General features: G+C 56.5%; 1 protein-coding gene across 1 annotated transcript; it reads left to right on the forward strand.

The window, feature by feature from the left end:
* The first annotated feature begins 8,303 nt into the window (after nucleotides 1-8,303).
* KLHDC7A (kelch domain containing 7A) lies at nucleotides 8,304-14,134 on the forward strand. Its single transcript, XM_044237280.1, has one exon. The coding sequence runs from the start codon at nucleotides 8,304-8,306 to the stop codon at nucleotides 10,692-10,694; it is 2,391 nt and encodes a 796-aa protein (XP_044093215.1). The 3' UTR covers nucleotides 10,695-14,134.
* The last annotated feature ends 3,523 nt before the right edge of the window (nucleotides 14,135-17,657 follow it).

The raw sequence follows: 17,657 nt of genomic DNA on the forward strand, positions 1-17,657 counted from the left end.
AGCCACCTGCCCAAGAATGCACAAAGATTTCAGGATGATGCCAGGACCCAGAGAAGCCAGGCTTTTGATTGACCCAAACCTTTCACTCAGCTCTCCCAGGAACAGTTTATTTTTTCTTTTGCTTTATTTCCAAGCCGTAGCCAACATCCACTCAACACAATTGATTTGTCCCTGTAGTCCTGAGAAGACCTCAAAGAAAGAACGGTGGTCAAGCTCAGAGATGGCAGCCAGACCCACTCCCCTGAGGCACCCATGTCACCCTGACCTAGCCCCCCGCTCTGGCCCCAATCATGTACTTTCATCCCAAGCCAGCTGCTCGTTCCTACCACCGAACCTTTGCACAAGCTCTTCTGCCTCCCAGAATGCCTTTCTTCAGCAATTTCTTTGGGAAGCCACGTCCCCTCCTTCCAGATGCAGCCCTTTCCAGCCTTCCCTGACGGCTCTTGGCCCAGAAGGTACCAGTGCTTCGCCTCTCAGTATTTAAACCAAAGAAAGGCTCAATCTGGGTTGTATTCATTTGCTCTTGTCAACACGGCAGCTCACCTGTCCTTTTTTATTCATTTGTATTCAACAAAAGTTTACAGATTATCAAGCACAGGCCAGACCCTCCCCGTGTGCACAGCCTGCCCTCCAGGTGTGCGCCTCCTGTGAAGAGGGAGTCCCACGGAACCTCCCCGGCATTGTTAGGTGCTGAGCGTCACCAGAGTCTGCACAGGGGTCCCATCTTTGTCTCCGGATGCCTTCCCAGCGGGGTCCCTGGCCAGCCAGGAAAGGGTCTCATCCCCGCTCTACTGACTGCTTGGACATGAAGCCGCTGGAGTTTCCTGACCCATCGTGGTATCCCCGTCCTGGGCAGCCATGGGGCTTGGAGGACGACAATCCCAGCTCTGCCACCTTTGAGCTGAGGCCTTTGGGCAGGATCACCTCCCTTCTGGGCCTCTGTTTCTCTTTTGTGAAACAGCACCTCGGGGCTCCTCACTCATGGGTTTGCTGTGGAATGGGGAAGCAGCCTGCAAACACACGGGGTGGGGGAGGACTATTGCAAGGGGTGGGGGTCCCTGATCTCACTCCAGTGCTCAGAGGCATGGCACTGGCACATTGGTCCCTGTGCATGGATTTGGGGCATCTCCTCCCTCTGGTAGGCAGTCTCTGGGTAGCACAAGGGGGTTGGACTATGGGCCTCCAAGGTGGCTTTCAGCTCTGGGAAGCTCCGTTTCCTGGCAAAGGGAGCCTGCTGCCTAGAGACCGCGGACTTGGAGGCTCTGCCCGGAGAGGTTTGTGCTTCGTCTGTCCCCCCGTCCCCATCCGGGCTCTCAGGCAGCGATGGAAATGAAAACACAACACTTCCGAAGAGGGAGGATAAGATACGCAGCGTTCACCTATTTCCATCACCGACTAGAGGAATGTGAAGCAAAACCCTCCAGCAAGAGACCCCACCATCCAGCATCATGGAATTCAGAGCACGGGGCTGGGACGCAGTCTTTGAATCACGGCACCTGGGAAATGAGAAGGCAGAACAGAAAAGCACCGTGCTCTTGGGAAGTGGTGACAATGCGGGCACACCCGGGGGACATGGACAAGGAAACACTATGTACGTTCCCCCTTCTCCAAATTGAAACTAGCCCCTCTCCGTTCCGCCATTCTTGGTGACTGCTGATGGGGGCGATCCCCAGACCTTGCATTATCTGGAACGCTCCCATAAAGGGAAGTCCTGCCTTGGTTCCTATCTCAATCTTTCTGGCTTTAAGGGCCAGGCTCATTTGGTCCCCATGTCATTGCCATCCCGGTGGACCACTGCAATGCCCCATACACTTTTCAAATGCTTAGAACCATCCCTGTGCCTGAACTCTTGATTATGGCCTCCAGCCTCAGGACCTTTGCACCTCATGGGCCCTCTGCATCAACTGGCCTTTCCCTACCTCGTTTAACCTGTCAAATCCCTGAAGACTCAGCTCTGGAAAGCCCTACTCCCCTGAAGCCTGGGCTCTTTCCTCCTTGTTTTCATAGCACCCACGATTTGCTCTGATATGATCTCTCCCGCTCCCCTGCGAGCTTCTGGAGGGCCAAGGTGGGCCTAAAAGGACAGACAGGAGGACATATCTTGGGGTGAGGCTGAGCCTGCTAGCTGGGGAGTTTGGCCTCTTTGGACTTCCGTTTGCGTATCTGCAGACTGGGAACAATCCCTCCACAGTGGACTTCACATTAGCCCAGGAAACTGATACTGACCTCTGTAACCAGCAAACCGTAGCAGCTCCATGGAATACCAGTTCACTGTCCCAGTCGCATACAGGCCGGGGGAGAGGTCGGCTGGGACACCTGGGCCTCCGAGGTCACCACTGCAGGGGGTGGAAGGAGGGAAGGCAGCACACGGGTTCTTCCCCGACTCAACCCAGCAGCCACTCAGGTCAGCTCAGCTTGCCCTTCCTTGGCCACGCTCCATCAACTGCCCCCCCCACACTGCAGGGGGGGTGGTTCTGGGAAATGTCCCTTTCCTGGGTGCCCAGGAAGAAGAAAACAACCCGGATTTGGTGGAACACATAGCCTTGTCTCAGCCATCGGCTTGTATGAAGATTAAGTCATGACGAATATGGAGTTGTTTGCCCGCTGGCTGGCACATAATAGGTGCTCAGTGAAGCTGTCTCTTCTCCATTTGTTTCTCACTCCCCAGAACCAGGCCTGGGTCTGGTCCCTAGCCCCCTCTGGATGCTAGGGCAGGGCCTCTGACCCTCAGCCCGACTTCCCCGGTTGCTCTCTTTGCAGCATCACCCCACCTGCCCCCCGGCTATCCCCGGCTTGGCGGGGACCACTCTCTCCACCTTCTGTACCTGGGCAGCTGTCTCTCTACAGAGCGCTGATTTGCAATCGGCCTCAGCAGCTCTAATGGGCCAGTGAGGCCCCAGGCTGCGCTGAGTTAGCTCCATTTAGAGGCTCAGGGCTGTGGAACACAAACTTGTCCTACCTCTCAGGGGCCAGCCCCGGCTCTCTAGTCTCCGGGACAGACCCGAGGCAGCCCTGCAGCCCTCCCCCAGACCCTCCCTGCCGGCTCAGGCTCCTCCAGCTCCACCCTCCACTGGGCCTACATGGGAGACCATCTCTGCTTCTCTCCTTCCTGGTGGTCTCTGTAGAAGAGCACAGGACGTGGGGCTCAAAGAAAATGTGGTCCTCAAAGCACTGTAACTCACCTCATCACCGTGACCATTTATATAGTAGCGGGTTTTATTGGCCCCATTTTACAAATGAAGAAATTAAGCTCCAGGGTCACAAAGCGGCGCTTTCTACACTTACCTGCCCAGGAAACTTTTTTCTTTCTTTTGCATGGAGTCACCCAAAACACACATTTATTTCAAAACACACCGCTTTGAGCTGGTGTTACTTCTTACCCCCAAAACCCATCTGACACATACTCCCATCAGTTCAGGATGCACCTTTCCCTGACTCAGAGATCTCCTAACCAGGGCCAGGGGACTTCCAGAATTTGCAAGTGAAATAGTACATGTATAAGCATTTCTTTTCTTTCTTTCTTTCTTTTTTTTTTTTAAGATTTTATTTATTTGTTTGACAGAGAGTGAGAGATCACAAGTAGGCAGAGAGGCAGGCAGAGATAGAGAGAGAAACAGGTTCCCTACCGAGCAGAGAGCCCGATGTGGGGCTCAATCCCAGGACCCCGAGACCATGACCTGAGCCAAAGGCAGAGGCTTAACCCACTGAGCCACCCAGGCATCCATATATGCATTTCTTAAACATGGGTCTGTAACTTCCAGGGGTGCCTCAGAGAAACCTGTGACCCAGAGAGAGTGAAAAACTGTTAGTCTGGCTTGAGTCCCCGTGGAGAAGGCCCAGTTTTGATCTGGAGTTTTGCGAAAGTGAGCAGAACGGCAGAGGTGTGGGCAAGCACGCCATGAGTGGGAGAAATGGCCCGTGCGACAGCAGGGACGAGGGGACAGTAAACGGATGAGCTTGGCTGGAGCAGAACGGGTGTTTGGGCACAGTGACAAATGATGTTGGGCCGTCAAAGGGACCTTGGAGAACAGGCTGAGGCATTTAGATTTGATAGGGGAGGCTGTAGGGAGCCACAGGACATCTTGGAGACTGTATGTGGAGAGAGTGGAGGGGAGCCATGAGCTGCTAGGATGGGGTTCTGGGGACAGCCGGGCCCAGAGGCCTCACTGCCCCCGGTAGGACATGCCAGACTAGTAACTGTTAGGAATCCCACAGGAAGAGGAGGTAGAAACAATGACAGGAGAGCAAGACAGCCTGGCCGGAAGCAAGGCCCTTAGACATAAAGTTGCCTGGTTGGAAGCTCAGGTCCATCATTTCCTAGCTGTGTGGCTTTGGGAAAATAACTTAACCCCTCTGGGCTCCTTCCTGCTTGGGAAGGTTGCAGAAATTTGCTTAGATGAGACCCTGTCTCTGCAACACTTCAGAGCAAGGCACACCTCCAGCCCTCAACTATGATGCTTCTCTTCTGATCTGCCAATATATTCTATAAACATTTAGAGCTCCCCACTACGTCCCTGCAGCAGGTGTCCTCCTAGGCGTCCTAACGTGTTTTCTGACAATAGTCCCAATGGTGTCACGCCCATTGGAGAGAGAAGGAAGCAGAGTCACAGAGATTTGGACAGTCAGAAACCATGGTGATGTCTATTAAGGTTATCACAAGAGCTCAGGTGTCACGGGGCAGTGACACACACGGGACCTCTCTCTGACCTGGGGTGGGAGAAGCCACATTGTCCTGAGGCTATTCAAGGTCATGCAGTTGGGACTACAGGTGGGCAGGGCACTGATCCAAGTACTTAGAGCACTTCCCTGCAGGGATCTGGTTAGCAGGAAGATTCTAGGTTGGGGAGGGAGCTGAGGTCCTGCACGCTAACAAGGGTTTCTGGAAAGTGGCTTTGGGGTAGAACAGACTTAGCCTTGGACAATAAACTGGGCCTCAGTGTCCTCACCTCTAGAATGGGTCTTACGCCCGCTAGAGTGCGGGTTTCCAGGTGGAAGGAGACAGTGCCCGCAGCCTCAGCAGTGCCCAGGGCCGGGCATGGAATGAGCACCCGGGAAATATTGGCTCTTAGTACTTCTACTGTTATTACCAGCTCTGGGCCCTCTATCCCCGCACACAGGCAGTGGGTATGCCGTGTACTCCAACACCGGGATGTTCCCCCCGCCTCTGCTCATCCCGCCCCGGGAGCAGAAATCAGGACGCACGCTGCCATCTCCAGCGGCACCCATGAATCGTTTCACGTTCAATTTCCCCATCAAGTTCACAGGCACGTTTCAAAGGCCATTATTCCACTTCCTAATGGTCTATGCAGTGGAATTGTAAGTAGGACATTTCTTTATACCCTTGGCATTCCTGACTCTTTGAAACTCCCTTTCCTGGTGACTACGGCACACCGTGCCATCTCCAAAACCCTGGCAGCACCCAGCCCTGGCCTCCCCTTGTTCCACAACGGAAGGGAACAGCAGGGACTTGTCTCTTTGGGAAACAATGGTCGCTTCCCCGGGTTTCTGTGGAGGTCAACTTTGGTCGCAGAGAGCAGGGTAGGATGCCGGTGCAGGGCCAACGTCAAAGAGCAGATGGACCTGCATTCTACTCACTGGCCGTGGGACCCAGGCAAGGTCACCTCACCTCTTGGGAGCTCGGCTGCCCTTCCCTGTAAAGTAAGTGTGACGGTGCCGACCACACAGGGCAGAAGAATCAGAAGGGTGGGTCACAGGCTGTGCTTATAACAACCACAAGAGTGCTTTGTGGCGGTCACGTGAGTAGGAGGCTGGTTGGGACCTGCGACCGGGCACTGGAGGCTCGGCTGGTGGCGTTCATCCTGGCGGGTTCACCAGGGGCCCGGTGGGGCCTCACCTGGACTGTCTCAGATTCCTGACCAAGACGGTAGCCTCCGTTCCTTAACTATGGTGCCGACATCCCTAGATGGAGCTCAACATGGGCCCAGGGGGCAGCAATGCCCAGGGGAATATTCTAAATTTTACAGCCTGGTAAGGCAGGGCACTGTCACACGGCTTGAGGACCCTTGTGATACTAAGCCTCTAGTCCACGAACAGCAGAGTAGACGGAGGGGGTCCTGGGGGGATGGCAGCCAGGCTGGTGGGGTTGGGAGAGTGGCTATTCCCCAGGCAGAATGGAAATATTGCAGCATTAAACAAGCCGTGTGGACGTGGCGGTCGGTCTACGCCAGCCGGTTGTGGGGGAGGGGACGGCCTGGGGGTGCCGAGTGTAAAGAAGCCCATCGTGTGTCAAGGAGAGTTTGTTGAGGGAAGGCCCCTGGTACACGTGAAGAACCGTCCTTGCACTACCAAATACTTACCGTGTGCCTCTGGATGAGTAGGACTGTGTCCCTGACCTCCTCGTCCACCCCCAGGGTACCAGTCAGATGCCCCGTGTTCCAGGCCCAGCTGCACAGACTTTCCCTCCCTAGGCCTTGGCCTCCGCATCTATCAGAGCAGGATCCTTTTATCGCTGACTCTTCCGGACTCAGAAGCTCTACCCTCTCCCTCGTGTGTGTGCACATGTGCACACCCCCGTGCCCACGGGGGTGTGAGCACATGGAGGCGTGCGTGCCTGTCTGTGTGCCTGTGAGAGGCCACAGTCCTACCTGCACCCCCCCTCCTCCCGGCCCCGGGTCCCCCAACTCAGGGCTTCACCTGGGGTTGATGTCTTCCTTGGGAAACGCTGACCCTTGGTGCTGAGCAGACCAGAGGAGAGACAGACACCACCGAATTCAAAGCCAATCCCTGGAAGATGGGCCTGATTATTTGCATGGCACGCATTCAGCTCCGACTGTTTACCCACCCCCTGAGCCAACCCCAGACTTCTCAATTTGTCCTGCCGGCACCGAGAGCCCAGACTGGCGGCACGCATGCACCCTCCCAGAAGCCTGATACAGACTTCCAATTATCTTTTAATTTCGCTCCTGTCTTCATTTGTTCATTTCACTTTTTCCAAACAGACTGGGTTTGGGGCGGAGGAGGGAGCGGTAATTTTGAGAGCTTGAAGCCAGCTCGTGGGAGTGTGGCATTGCCCCTGCAGGCTGGGATTCGCACACGGGAGAGAGCGGGAAGCTCACTCCCAACCTGCTGGGCAGGTCAGCCACGGACCTGCTGGCCCGGAAGGCAGCAGGAGTCTGAGAGCCCTGCCCTGGCCTCTGGGTGCCCTGAGAGGACCTTGGTCTGGGGAGGGGCAGAATTAGATCTGGGCTTCAGGTTCAGCTGGTGACAATTCGTATGAGCGGTAATGACCCCGAGGAGGAGGAGGAAGAGGAGAGGGAGAAGAATGGCTGATTATTTCATGAGCTTTGCACAAGGTAGAGCTCAGCACTGTGGGCTGTCCACACATCAGTCACAGCCTTATGAAGTATATATGCTGCTCCCCACCCCCACCCCCGTCTTCAGTTAAAGAAATTCATGCTCAGAAAGGGGAAGTCACTTGCCTATAGTCACACAGCTGGCAAGGGGCAGAGATAGGTTGCCAGTCTGGATCTGGAACTCACAGCCCTGGTGAGATGGGGGTTGGTGACTCTCCCTTGGCCTCTCACCGGAGAACATTGTCTGTTTTCGAGGGCAAGGATGGGCCGGCCCCGCGTCTCTTCCCTGATCTGGGCACTAACTCCTGGTGCTTTCCCCATCTGCCCTCAGGAGCCCCAGAAGGAGGGCAGAGGCGTTCAAAGCTGGGTTGGGTGGCTTGGCTGCAGTCCCGGGCTCAGCCTTCCCCACTTCGACTTGCGGACCTCACCTCCAGGACCGGCAGACCCCGTCAGGAAGGAAACAGACAGGGAGGCTCTCGGGCCACACCTGCCACGGCTCCACCTGTCTCCCAACTCACCACACCCAACCCTCCTAGCCCGGTGGATTTGCAAAAGAGAAAATAAAACACACACATGTAATAACCAACCCCGTGCGTTTCCTGGCATCGGGTGACTATTTGGTCAAGAGAGCTTCCTCCCTCTTTGTGTACAAGCTGGACACTCCTAACATCCTCCAGTGGCTGCTGGCTCCGGTGGCTGATCACAAGCTCAGCCCTGGGGCACAACCCCCACTCCCACCCCCAGGAAAAGCGTCAAAGGATCCAAGGAGGCCAGCGCCGAGATCTGCTGGCCCTGAGCCCCTGTGGCCACGGTCTGCCAGCTCAAGGTCACCTTGGCTCCCACTCTCCCCCGCTGACCGGCCGCTGGCTGGTCAGAGCCAGCCCAGAACCCCCCTCCAGCTCACCCTGCTGGAAGCAGGAACCGGCCGCTATTGGGCAATCATTAATCGGATTCTTGACATTCTCCAGCCCCAGGTCGGCTTTCGGAAGCATGCTCCCCGGAAGAGGAGGAGCGGAGGCCCAGGACTGGCATTTGGACATGCAGCTGGCAGGCAAGGTGGTGCTGTCCGCCGCTGCCCTGCTCCTGCTGACCGTGGCCTACCAGCTGTACAAGTCGAGGCCCAGCCAGGCCCCACTGAGGGGCAGGAACGCCAAGGCCGAGGCCAATGAGGAAGCCGAGGGCTCCGGGCAGCCTGCGGTCCAGAAGGCTGCTCCCAGGGCACCGCACTGGGCGCTGAGACGCCGGAGGGGAAGCAAGGGGACCAGAGAGGTGCCAGGCCGTGGCTGGGAGAATCAGGGGGACTCCCAAGTCCCGGCCACAGAACCCTCTCCAGAAGACTCAGAAGCCCACGAGGCTCAGGAGCCGGAGGAGAAAGGCGCTGGTGAGGAAGGGGGTGGGCAGCGCCCGGACTCTGAGCTGGGGCCTCCTCGCCACAGTGGCCAGGAAGCCGGAACAGCTGCTGGCGGGGAGCCTGAGCTGCTCCCCCACCCCCATCTGGGCAGTGAGTCCCAAAGCTCCCGCACTGGCCTCACCACGGGGGATGGGGGCGGTGTGGGCAGTGAGCCTGCCCTGTGGCTGGATAGTAGGCCCCCGGGGCATCCCCTGGAGCAGGAAGCCACCCCTACCACCTGGATAGCCCACGTGGAAGGTCAGAGTTACACGAGCAAGAGCTGGGTCTTCACCCGAGCCTCGGGAGCGTGGCACCACAGGGAGGAGGCCAGGGCCCTCCAGGCCGCTGCAGACATGGGCCTGACCGTGCATCAGCAAGAGGGAAACACCAGCGCCTCCTACACCTATGCATCGGTGGCCCGGGTGTGTGTGGAGGAGAATTTCCTGCGGGAGAAGGTGGAGGGGGTCGGGCCCAGGCTGAAGGGCAAGGTGTATGATTACTATGTGGAATCCACCTCGCAGGCCACCTCCAAGGGCAGGCTGGCCAGCAGAACAGCTGCCCTGGCTGAGGCCCCACCCCTCATGCCACTACCAGGCCCCCCGGGAGCAGGGGCAGCTTCAGGGGGCCATGCCGCTGACCGGGAAGGTGGAGCAGAATCACCCGGGTCCTCACAGCCCACGCCGCCGCCCTCCACGCAAGGCTTCAGCAGGAAGGACAGTCTCCTCCAGATCCTGGAGAACCCAGAGCTCCAGCTGCAGCTCAGTGGTTTTGGGGCCCCCACTCCATCCTGCCCTGACGGGAGAGCCCTGCCCGGCCTCCCCCTACCCCGGGCTTCTCCGGGGTCCAGCTCAGCCGGAAGCGGTGGGGAGCCCCACGTGCGGCTGGTGGCGGGGACCAATTTCGTCCACCTCCCGCTGGCCCCTGGCTCCACCCCCGACGTCCACCTGGATCTGGGCAACTGCTACCAGGTACTGACCTTGGCCAAGAGGGAGAAGCTAGAGGCGCTGCAGGAGGCCGCCTACAAGGTGATGAGTGACAACTATCTCCAGGTCCTGCGCAGCCCAGACATCTACGGGTGCCTGAACGGCACTGAGCGGGAGCTGATCCTCGGGCGCCGGCTGCGGGGCCGCAAGCACCTGGTGGTCGCCGATGTGTGCCCCCAGGAGGGCTCTGGCCGTCTCCGTTGCTATGATGACGAGCGGGATGTCTGGCACCCTCTGGCCTGTCTGCCCCCCGAGGCCGTGTCCCGAGGCTGTGCCCTCTGCAGTCTCTTCAATTACCTCTTTGTGGTGTCCGGCTGCCAGGGGTCCGGGAGCCAGCCCTCCAACCGCGTCTTCTGCTACAACCCGCTGACGGCGATCTGGAGCGAGGTGTGCCCGCTCAACCAGCCCCGGCCACACTGCCGGCTGGTGGCCCTGGACGGCCACCTGTACGCCATTGGGGGCGAGTGTCTGAACACGGTGGAACGCTACGACCCCCGCCTGGACCGCTGGACCTTCGTACCCCCGCTCCCCAACGACACCTTTGCCCTGGCACACACGGCCGCGGCATGCGCGGGGGACATCTTCGTCACGGGCGGCACCCTGCGCTACCTGCTGCTCCGCTTCTCGGCCCGGGAGCAGCGCTGGCAGGCCGGTGCCACGGGGGGCGGCAAGGACCGCACGGCCGAGATGGTGGCGGTCAACGGCTTCCTCTACCGTTTTGACCTCGATCGCAGCCTGGGCATCAGCGTGTACCGCTGCAGTGCCAGCGCCCGCCTCTGGTACGAGTGTGCCGCGTACCGGACACCCTACCCGGATGCCTTCCAGTGCGCCGTGGTGGGTGACCTCGTCTACTGCGTGGGCCGCCGGCGCGTGCTGTGCTTCCTGGCCGACCACATCTCGCCCAGGTTTGTGCCCAAGGAGCTGCGGAGCTTCCCCTCGCCGCGGGGCACCCTCCTGCCCACCGTCCTGACCCTGCCCATCCCCGAGGTGCCTCAGACCAGGGTCTAGCTACCCCTCTACCAGACTGCTGCAAAACCGGGAAGCGACAAGCACTCCCTACCCGCCCCTCTGTGAGCCATTTCTGGGAGTGCAGGCGGCTCGGGCATTTGGCCAGCGAGGGGTGGATTCTAAGCCACCCTGCTCTGCTGGCTGGGGGGGGCCCTGGGATGCAGCTTTGCTGGCAGTGGGATGCAGAGCTAGAATCAGGGACCGGGCAGCCACGTGTGCAGGGACGAGTGCCGCCCTGCTTCAAATCTGAATTCTTGGCGGAAGGGATGTCAGGACCCTGCCAAAGTTCAGGGGCACAGCCTCATCCCAACCATGAGCTCCTGTGGTTGACCCCCAATAACCCCTCAAACCGACCCTGCTGGACATGGCCCAGCTCACTATGAGAAACCAGAGTCCCTTCCTAAACACTGGCCACTGAGCGCCTACCTCCAGGGTTCCCAGAAACACATAGGGAGGTGGTTTGGGCCGTGCGGAGAGCCCTGGGGAGCCCGCCAGGGCTTGGCCAGAGGAGAAATGGTTGGAGAAGTAGGTCAGTGACAGTCGGAGCTGCCCACGGGACTCTTGCCTCCAGAGCAAACTGACCCTTACCCGCTGCACTTTTTCTCATTACCTAGAATCCTAGCATACTAGGAGGAGAAGCCTCCAATTAGGAGCCATTCGAAAACCTTCATCCTGTAGTGGTCCACTAGGGACGCCAGTGGTCCCACCTCTGAGGTCTCGGGAGGGAGAAGAGAAGATGTGATCTGTCAGCACCTGTCTGCCTGGGACATTGCTTGAGCCCATGGCTAACTGACCACTGACCATTCCCCAGAGCTCAGAGTCTGCATGATACAGCTGTCCAAACAACACAGCCCTCACCTCAGGGAGCATGGACAGCCACTGCCAGGCACCCCTCCCGGACTGTTGAGAGATTTTGGCATAATTTCTTCTCCCTGTGCTCGTGGTCACCTGGTCTGCCTGGTCAGGCAGGAGAGGAGGGAGGGGCGGGTCCATGATGGCGCTGAGGAACTAGAAAAGTCTAATGTCACATCAGGACCCTGGGAAATCCTCTCACATCAGGGTCGGTAAATGTGGACAGCACAGAGACCCTCCAACCTTAGGAAGTTGCCCATTCCTCTTTGGAGGGGAGGGATCCAATCTATTGTGGCAGGCCCATTCTCTCGCTGAGGATGACACACACACAGAGGGAAGGGCAGTGATGCTCCTGGGGCCAGCCGGAAGCCGGGGCAGCAGGATTCCCTTCTAAAGTGACAAGCAGCCTAGAGAAAAGAGGTAGAGATGGGGATGCAGCAGGGCAGGCCTGACAAGTGGGGACCTGAGGACACTTTGGATTTCAGCGTTCCCACGTTGAAAATGGGAAGGGTAGTTCAGGGCCTTCTCTGCCAGAGAAATGAGAACTCCCGGAGAAAGTCCGCCCGAAATTCCCCTCTGGGTCCGGGCAGGAGCTCGTGTTCACTGCAGCCGCGAGGGCTAAACCAGGGTCTTCCTGGGAAATGCACGATAGAACAAGAAATAGCAGGGAGGTCGGCATGGAGATGACAACTAGGCCACTCAAAGCCACCGTCCCCATTCTAGGGCCTGGAAGGTGAGGCTGCCTTGTCTATTCCTAACTTGGAGTCTGGTGACCTCCCTGATTCCCTGCCAAGGCCATGCTCAAGCTCAGAGCCAACACTCAAACATGATTATCCAAAGGACCCCCGGGGTGGAGGGGAAGTGGGGATAACTCAGTGACATGACTGGGCCATGGCATGGGCATCATGATGGCAGGCTGGGGGTTGCTTGGAAGGCAAACCCCATCTGGGAGCTAGGGGCATATGGAGCCAGATCCAGCCCCCAAGGGTAGGCTTCCAGCAAGAAGCCGGGCAACGACTAAGCCACAACCAAGCAAGGAGACCACGGGGGAGGGCTGCAAGCCCAGGGTGAACTAGGAACATTTCAGAGCCCCCTGGCCTGGGGCATGTTCTCATGGTCAGGACTAGGGAAACAACAGTTTTTTCCTGACCCACTGCTGGACGGAGAGCTGGTGCCGCCTTCCTGATGAAGGGAGAGCTGAGGTGGGAATTATGTGGGGCCCTTCTCATCTACCCGTGCAGACATCACTAATTGATCGCCTTATCCTATTGAGCCCCAGAAGGGGGTCAACACCGGGCTCTAGGCAGTTATCCCTGATCGACGAGAGCTGGTATGTTTCTCATCACCAGCCTGGGTCTCCAGAGCTAGCCTGAGGGAATTAAGTGGTCAAGACCATCCTGGTAGAGCAGGGTCGTTCAGGGAGCCTGCAAAGACCACCAGGGTCCAAGACAGCCAGGATTCTTTCTCAGAACATTTAGGCCGGACACTGTTCCAGGCCCTGGGAATGCAGCTGGTCCCTGCCTTAACAGAGCTCACGTTCTGTTGGAGGAAAATGGGCAACTTTTATAAACAAATGCGTAATCAAATGAACGGAACCCGTGCTGCATACGTGCGAGGAAGGCAGAGGAGGCAAAGAAGTAGTATCGTGTGATCAGCCTCCCTGATCAGGAGACAGTGAGCAGAGCCCTGGATGGAAATCTGGGAAATGCATAGACCAGGGCTGGTGCTCAGGGCACCAGCGGGGGCTTCGTCACCCTGGCCGGGGAGGACAGAGCTGCCTACAAGGAGCTCCACCTCGGAGTGAAGAGGTCGGGGCCTAGCCATCCTGCCCTAACCATTCACATGAGGGGTTGTTCAGGAAAGAGGTTCCTTGCACAACAGTAAGCTACATTCCCCGGAGAGAAGCAGAGGGCACGCATTTAAGGGAAGAACCCAGATCGCACACACCTGCCTTGCCTGAGTGCGTGTCCAGGTGTCAGCCCGCCCATAATCCTTTGTGGGGTCAGAGTCTAGGACTTCCACTTGACCTTGTGGGATAGCCTTGTCCGGCCACCTTGAGCCCTTCAGCCTCACGGCAGCCTGTGTGTCACTTGGCCTCTCCCTGTGTCACCCGTCCTGCTTGCCCCTAAAGAGTTGCCTCTTTAAGACAAAACAAAAACCACCCTTCAGTTTGGGTTGCTTTCCACGTGGGACCAACCACGGCTTTGTAGGAAAGAAAATTAGAAAATGCAGAAGTACAAAAAAACCTCCCCAGCTTCGCCCCCCAAAGACCACCCCCCTGCGGTGCGCGCCCCTCCAGCCTGTGCCTCCTTTTCCTTGCCTTGGTTTTTGCCAACGCGTGATTTTGCTGAATGCACAATTCAGCTGCTTCCTTTTTTCACTTAGCTTTTTAGAATACACATTTTCCGTGTTGCTACAAACCCTCGGTAAACACCATTTCAGTAGGTTGTGATGTTCCATCCAGCAACTTTACCACGGTTTATTTAAACAGTCCCCCCTCCTGTTGGGCCTCTAGGTTTTTTTTTTTTTTCTCCCCCTGTTGGTTTCTTTTTCCATCATAAATAAACCTTCCTTTGTTTTCCTGTTCCTCTCTGTCTGGGGCCTCCATCAGTATTTACAAGAGAAGCCCAGTCCAGGGCTGGTCTGGAATACAGGGTTGCTGAGGCAAGCCCAGAAGCCGCGGCATCTGCCTCGGGCCTCACTCTGAGTGGGGGGTATGGGGCTGCTCTTGGAAACGCCCCGCCAAGAAGCCAAGGCCACTCGGAGGGTCTGTCCCAGGTGCCCTGTGGTGTTGCTGGAGCTGGAATGTAAGGTACCAGTCAGGTGTCCAGAGCCCCTTCCCGGCATAAACCAAGCACTGGACTAGATGCTTTCTACACATCACTTCACTGAGCCCCACAGAAACCCCATTTTACAGGGAACAAAACTGAGGCTCATAGAGTTCAAGGAAACTCACCTTCATGGCAAAGTTCAAAGACCTTCAGGTCTCTTCAAAACACTCTTGAACCTGGCCTTCCAATCCCCTATCATGAAGCCCTGAGGCCCAGGACTTGGGCTCAGCCACCCACTGGGCCCCTCCCAGCCCTTCCCCTACTCACAGTGATCTTGTATCCTTGAACTTTGAACTCAAAGACAATATTCCTCTTTTTTTTTTTTTTAAAGATTTATTTATTTACTTTAGAGCAGGGGAGAGGCCGAAGGAGAGGGAGAGAGAGTCTCAAGCAGGCTCCACACCAAGCGTGGAGCCCCATACCGGGCTGGATCTCACGACCCTGAGATCAGACCTGAACTGATATGAAGAGTCAGATGCTTAACCACCTGAGCCACCCAGGCCCCACTCAAAGAAAATATTCTTGAATTCTCCCATCCTCCATGTCTGCATCCATAAAATGGGTTTGCCACCTCCAGCCTCAAGACGATGTAACAAGCAAATGTGTGCAAAGCCCCCGGCCCAGGGATGCTCCAAAGTAGGTCTTTTAAGTACCATCAGCCTCTGCAGGGGCCAGGTGCGGGGAGGGTCTGCTGGTACTCCCACTTCCCTTTCTCTGCATCCCAGATCCAGAAGAAGGTTGTCTCACATTTGAGCTGCAGGAGCTCTGTCTGGTTTGACAAGATTGGGGGGGGTTGGGGGAGGAGTAGGGCAGCATTCACGTTATCTGCATTTTACACCATTCAGGTTTTGAGACTCTGAGCCTAGGCCCTCCTCTTCTGCGGTCGATGACTTGCTGGTGGGCGTCTCCCCAGGCTCAAGGTGTTCAGCATCTTCCCAGGGTGTTGGACAGCACAGAAGAACTTTTGGAGCTCCTCGGAGCTCCCTGGAAACCTTGAGAAGGTGCAAGGGGGAGCGGGCTCCTTTCTCTGCCCTGTGTCTGGCCTGCAGGTAGTTAGAGCTGTGACAGGTGCCCCTCACTTCCTGCCTTTGTCATCCTTGCCTGGAAGAGCCGTGTGGCCCCAGGGCTGCCCGGCGATCCCCTGAAGCTGTGGCTAGACCTACGTGAAGGTGAGGCTCAGGCAGAGGAAGGGGACGGAACACAAGGGAGAAGGTGCCCTTGGGGAGTGGGGGATTAGGAAGGAGGCTACAGCAGCCAGAAGAAAGGACAGCTCGAGGGCAGTCTCTACAAAGAGCTCTTTTGGAAAATGGGATGTGAGTCAAAATATGAACAAAAATGAAAAAGCGATCAAGTCTGGCTTGCCTTTTGTGGTGTGCGAAGGGGAAGTGGAGACAGCTCTCCCACGGGTAATAGGCTAATAACGCCACCAGCATCCCTGTACCATCCTTCCCACCCTCATCGAACCCTTACGGAGACATCACTGCCTGAAAGATGATCCTCATCACATAGGGGAGGAAACGAAGACAAAGCATTTCACAAAAATTCAGAAATCACAAAAAAGCCAGAAGACAGAGGTGACGCCTGTCTGACTCCGTCAGAAGAACACACAACTCTTGATCTTTGGGTCATGGGTTCAAGCCCCACATTGGGCCCAGAGTTTACTTTAAAAATAAAAAAGCAGAAGACAGAAATCTAATCTCTATCAATACGTTTATCGAGCATTCATAACGCTGACAGGTGCTAGATTCGAATAATCTCGTTTATCCTCAGACAACCTAGGAGGAACGCCTGGGTGGCTCATTCGGCTAAGCAGCTGCCTTTGGCTCAAGGTCCTGATCCCAGGTCCTGGGACCCACTCCCGCATCGGGCTCCCTGCTTCTCTCTCTGCTTCTGCCCCTCCCTGAGCTTGTGCCATGCACTCTCTCTCTCTCTGACAAATAAATAAATAAAATATTGGGAAAAAAAATAAAAACCAAAACAAAATCCAAAAGTCCCAACCTAGTCGATGGTAGCACTAGGCGGATTCTCCCCTTCCATCAGTTCCTCCACCCCTTGAATCTGGCCGTGGGACTTTCTTCAAATCGCTTGGCCATTGGGTTTACTCCCCTGGGACTCTGAGAAGCCCTGCGACCGTCACCATTCGAGCAAGCCCAGGTTAGCCTGCTGGGTGGTAAGTAGTATGTCCCCCATTACTAGCTAAGCAATCAGATCAGCTCCTTGAAAAATAGTCACAAATACCACCTAAGGGTCAGGATGTGCTCTAAACACCTGACTGCCAGGAATTCTTTCATTCTAAAAACAACCTGGTGTGTATGATACTTTACCATTTCACAGATGAGAAAGCTGAGGCACAGAGAGGCTAGGTAACCAGCCCATGGTTGCACAGCCAATGGGTGATAGAACTCATGAAGCCCCGGGCTGTTCCAGAGCTGTTGGGAGAATGAATTAGCTATGAAAACAGGGAGACCTTTGCTTCCTGAGCCCCCCGCAACACCCACCCACCAGGACACTGGGGTCAGAGGCCACTGGCCTTGCCTACCTTGCTTGCTAGGCATTTGTTCATCCAGGTGCATGAACAAGGGCAGGGCCTCCGTGACACTTCACCAAAGAAAGGGTAAGAGTGGCAAGGACCTCTCTCTGAGGCTGCCGGCTTCCAGGCTGCTTGGATCCCCCACTGGTGATTTTGAGGGTGCTCTCAAGCATCCTGGCCTGAGTTTGGCCCCTGGGGGTGAGGGCTGGCAATCCAAAATCCTGAGGCCACTTGCCAAAAGCCATGGCTCTGCTCATTGGCATACCCAACACTTGCATTTCCTGAGATTTTATACAGAGATTTCAGATCTCCCATCATCCCATTTCACAGATGAAATAAGTGAGGCTCAGAGAGATCTCGCAGTGGTGACGTCAGTACTCATCCTTCAAAGTCTTGAAAGTGTGGCTTCAGCTTCCGACCATCGACATTACCTACTCCTCCATCAGGGCACCCCACGCTGCACACATAAGTCCCCCACATCTCACTCCTCAGTTTGCAGGTGTACTGGCTCCACCGTGAGTCTCCGTGGGCCACAAGGAAGTCTTGTCTGCTTCTGGCATGTGTGCAGGCACAGAGCAGCTATGCAGCATGGCCCAGAGGCAGATGCAGCTGGGCTGTGTCCTTATTCAAAATGCACCTTCAAGTACTGCAATGGGGTGTTTGCCTAGCTGGGTTGCTCTCCCTGTCTCCAAGGGAGACTGTTTTATGTCTTCTGCCTTCTCCTCAAACACCCCCTCACGTTGGCACACA

Source organism: Neovison vison, chromosome 2 (assembly GCF_020171115.1).
Source record: "Neovison vison isolate M4711 chromosome 2, ASM_NN_V1, whole genome shotgun sequence".
In the NCBI taxonomy this organism is placed as follows: Eukaryota; Metazoa; Chordata; class Mammalia; order Carnivora; family Mustelidae; genus Neogale; species Neogale vison.

Bases quoted from the DNA above. Each gene is read 5' to 3' on its own strand.
- KLHDC7A (XM_044237280.1), top strand. From the start codon at position 8,304: ATGCTCCCCGGAAGAGGAGGAGCGGAGGCCCAGGACTGGCATTTGGAC.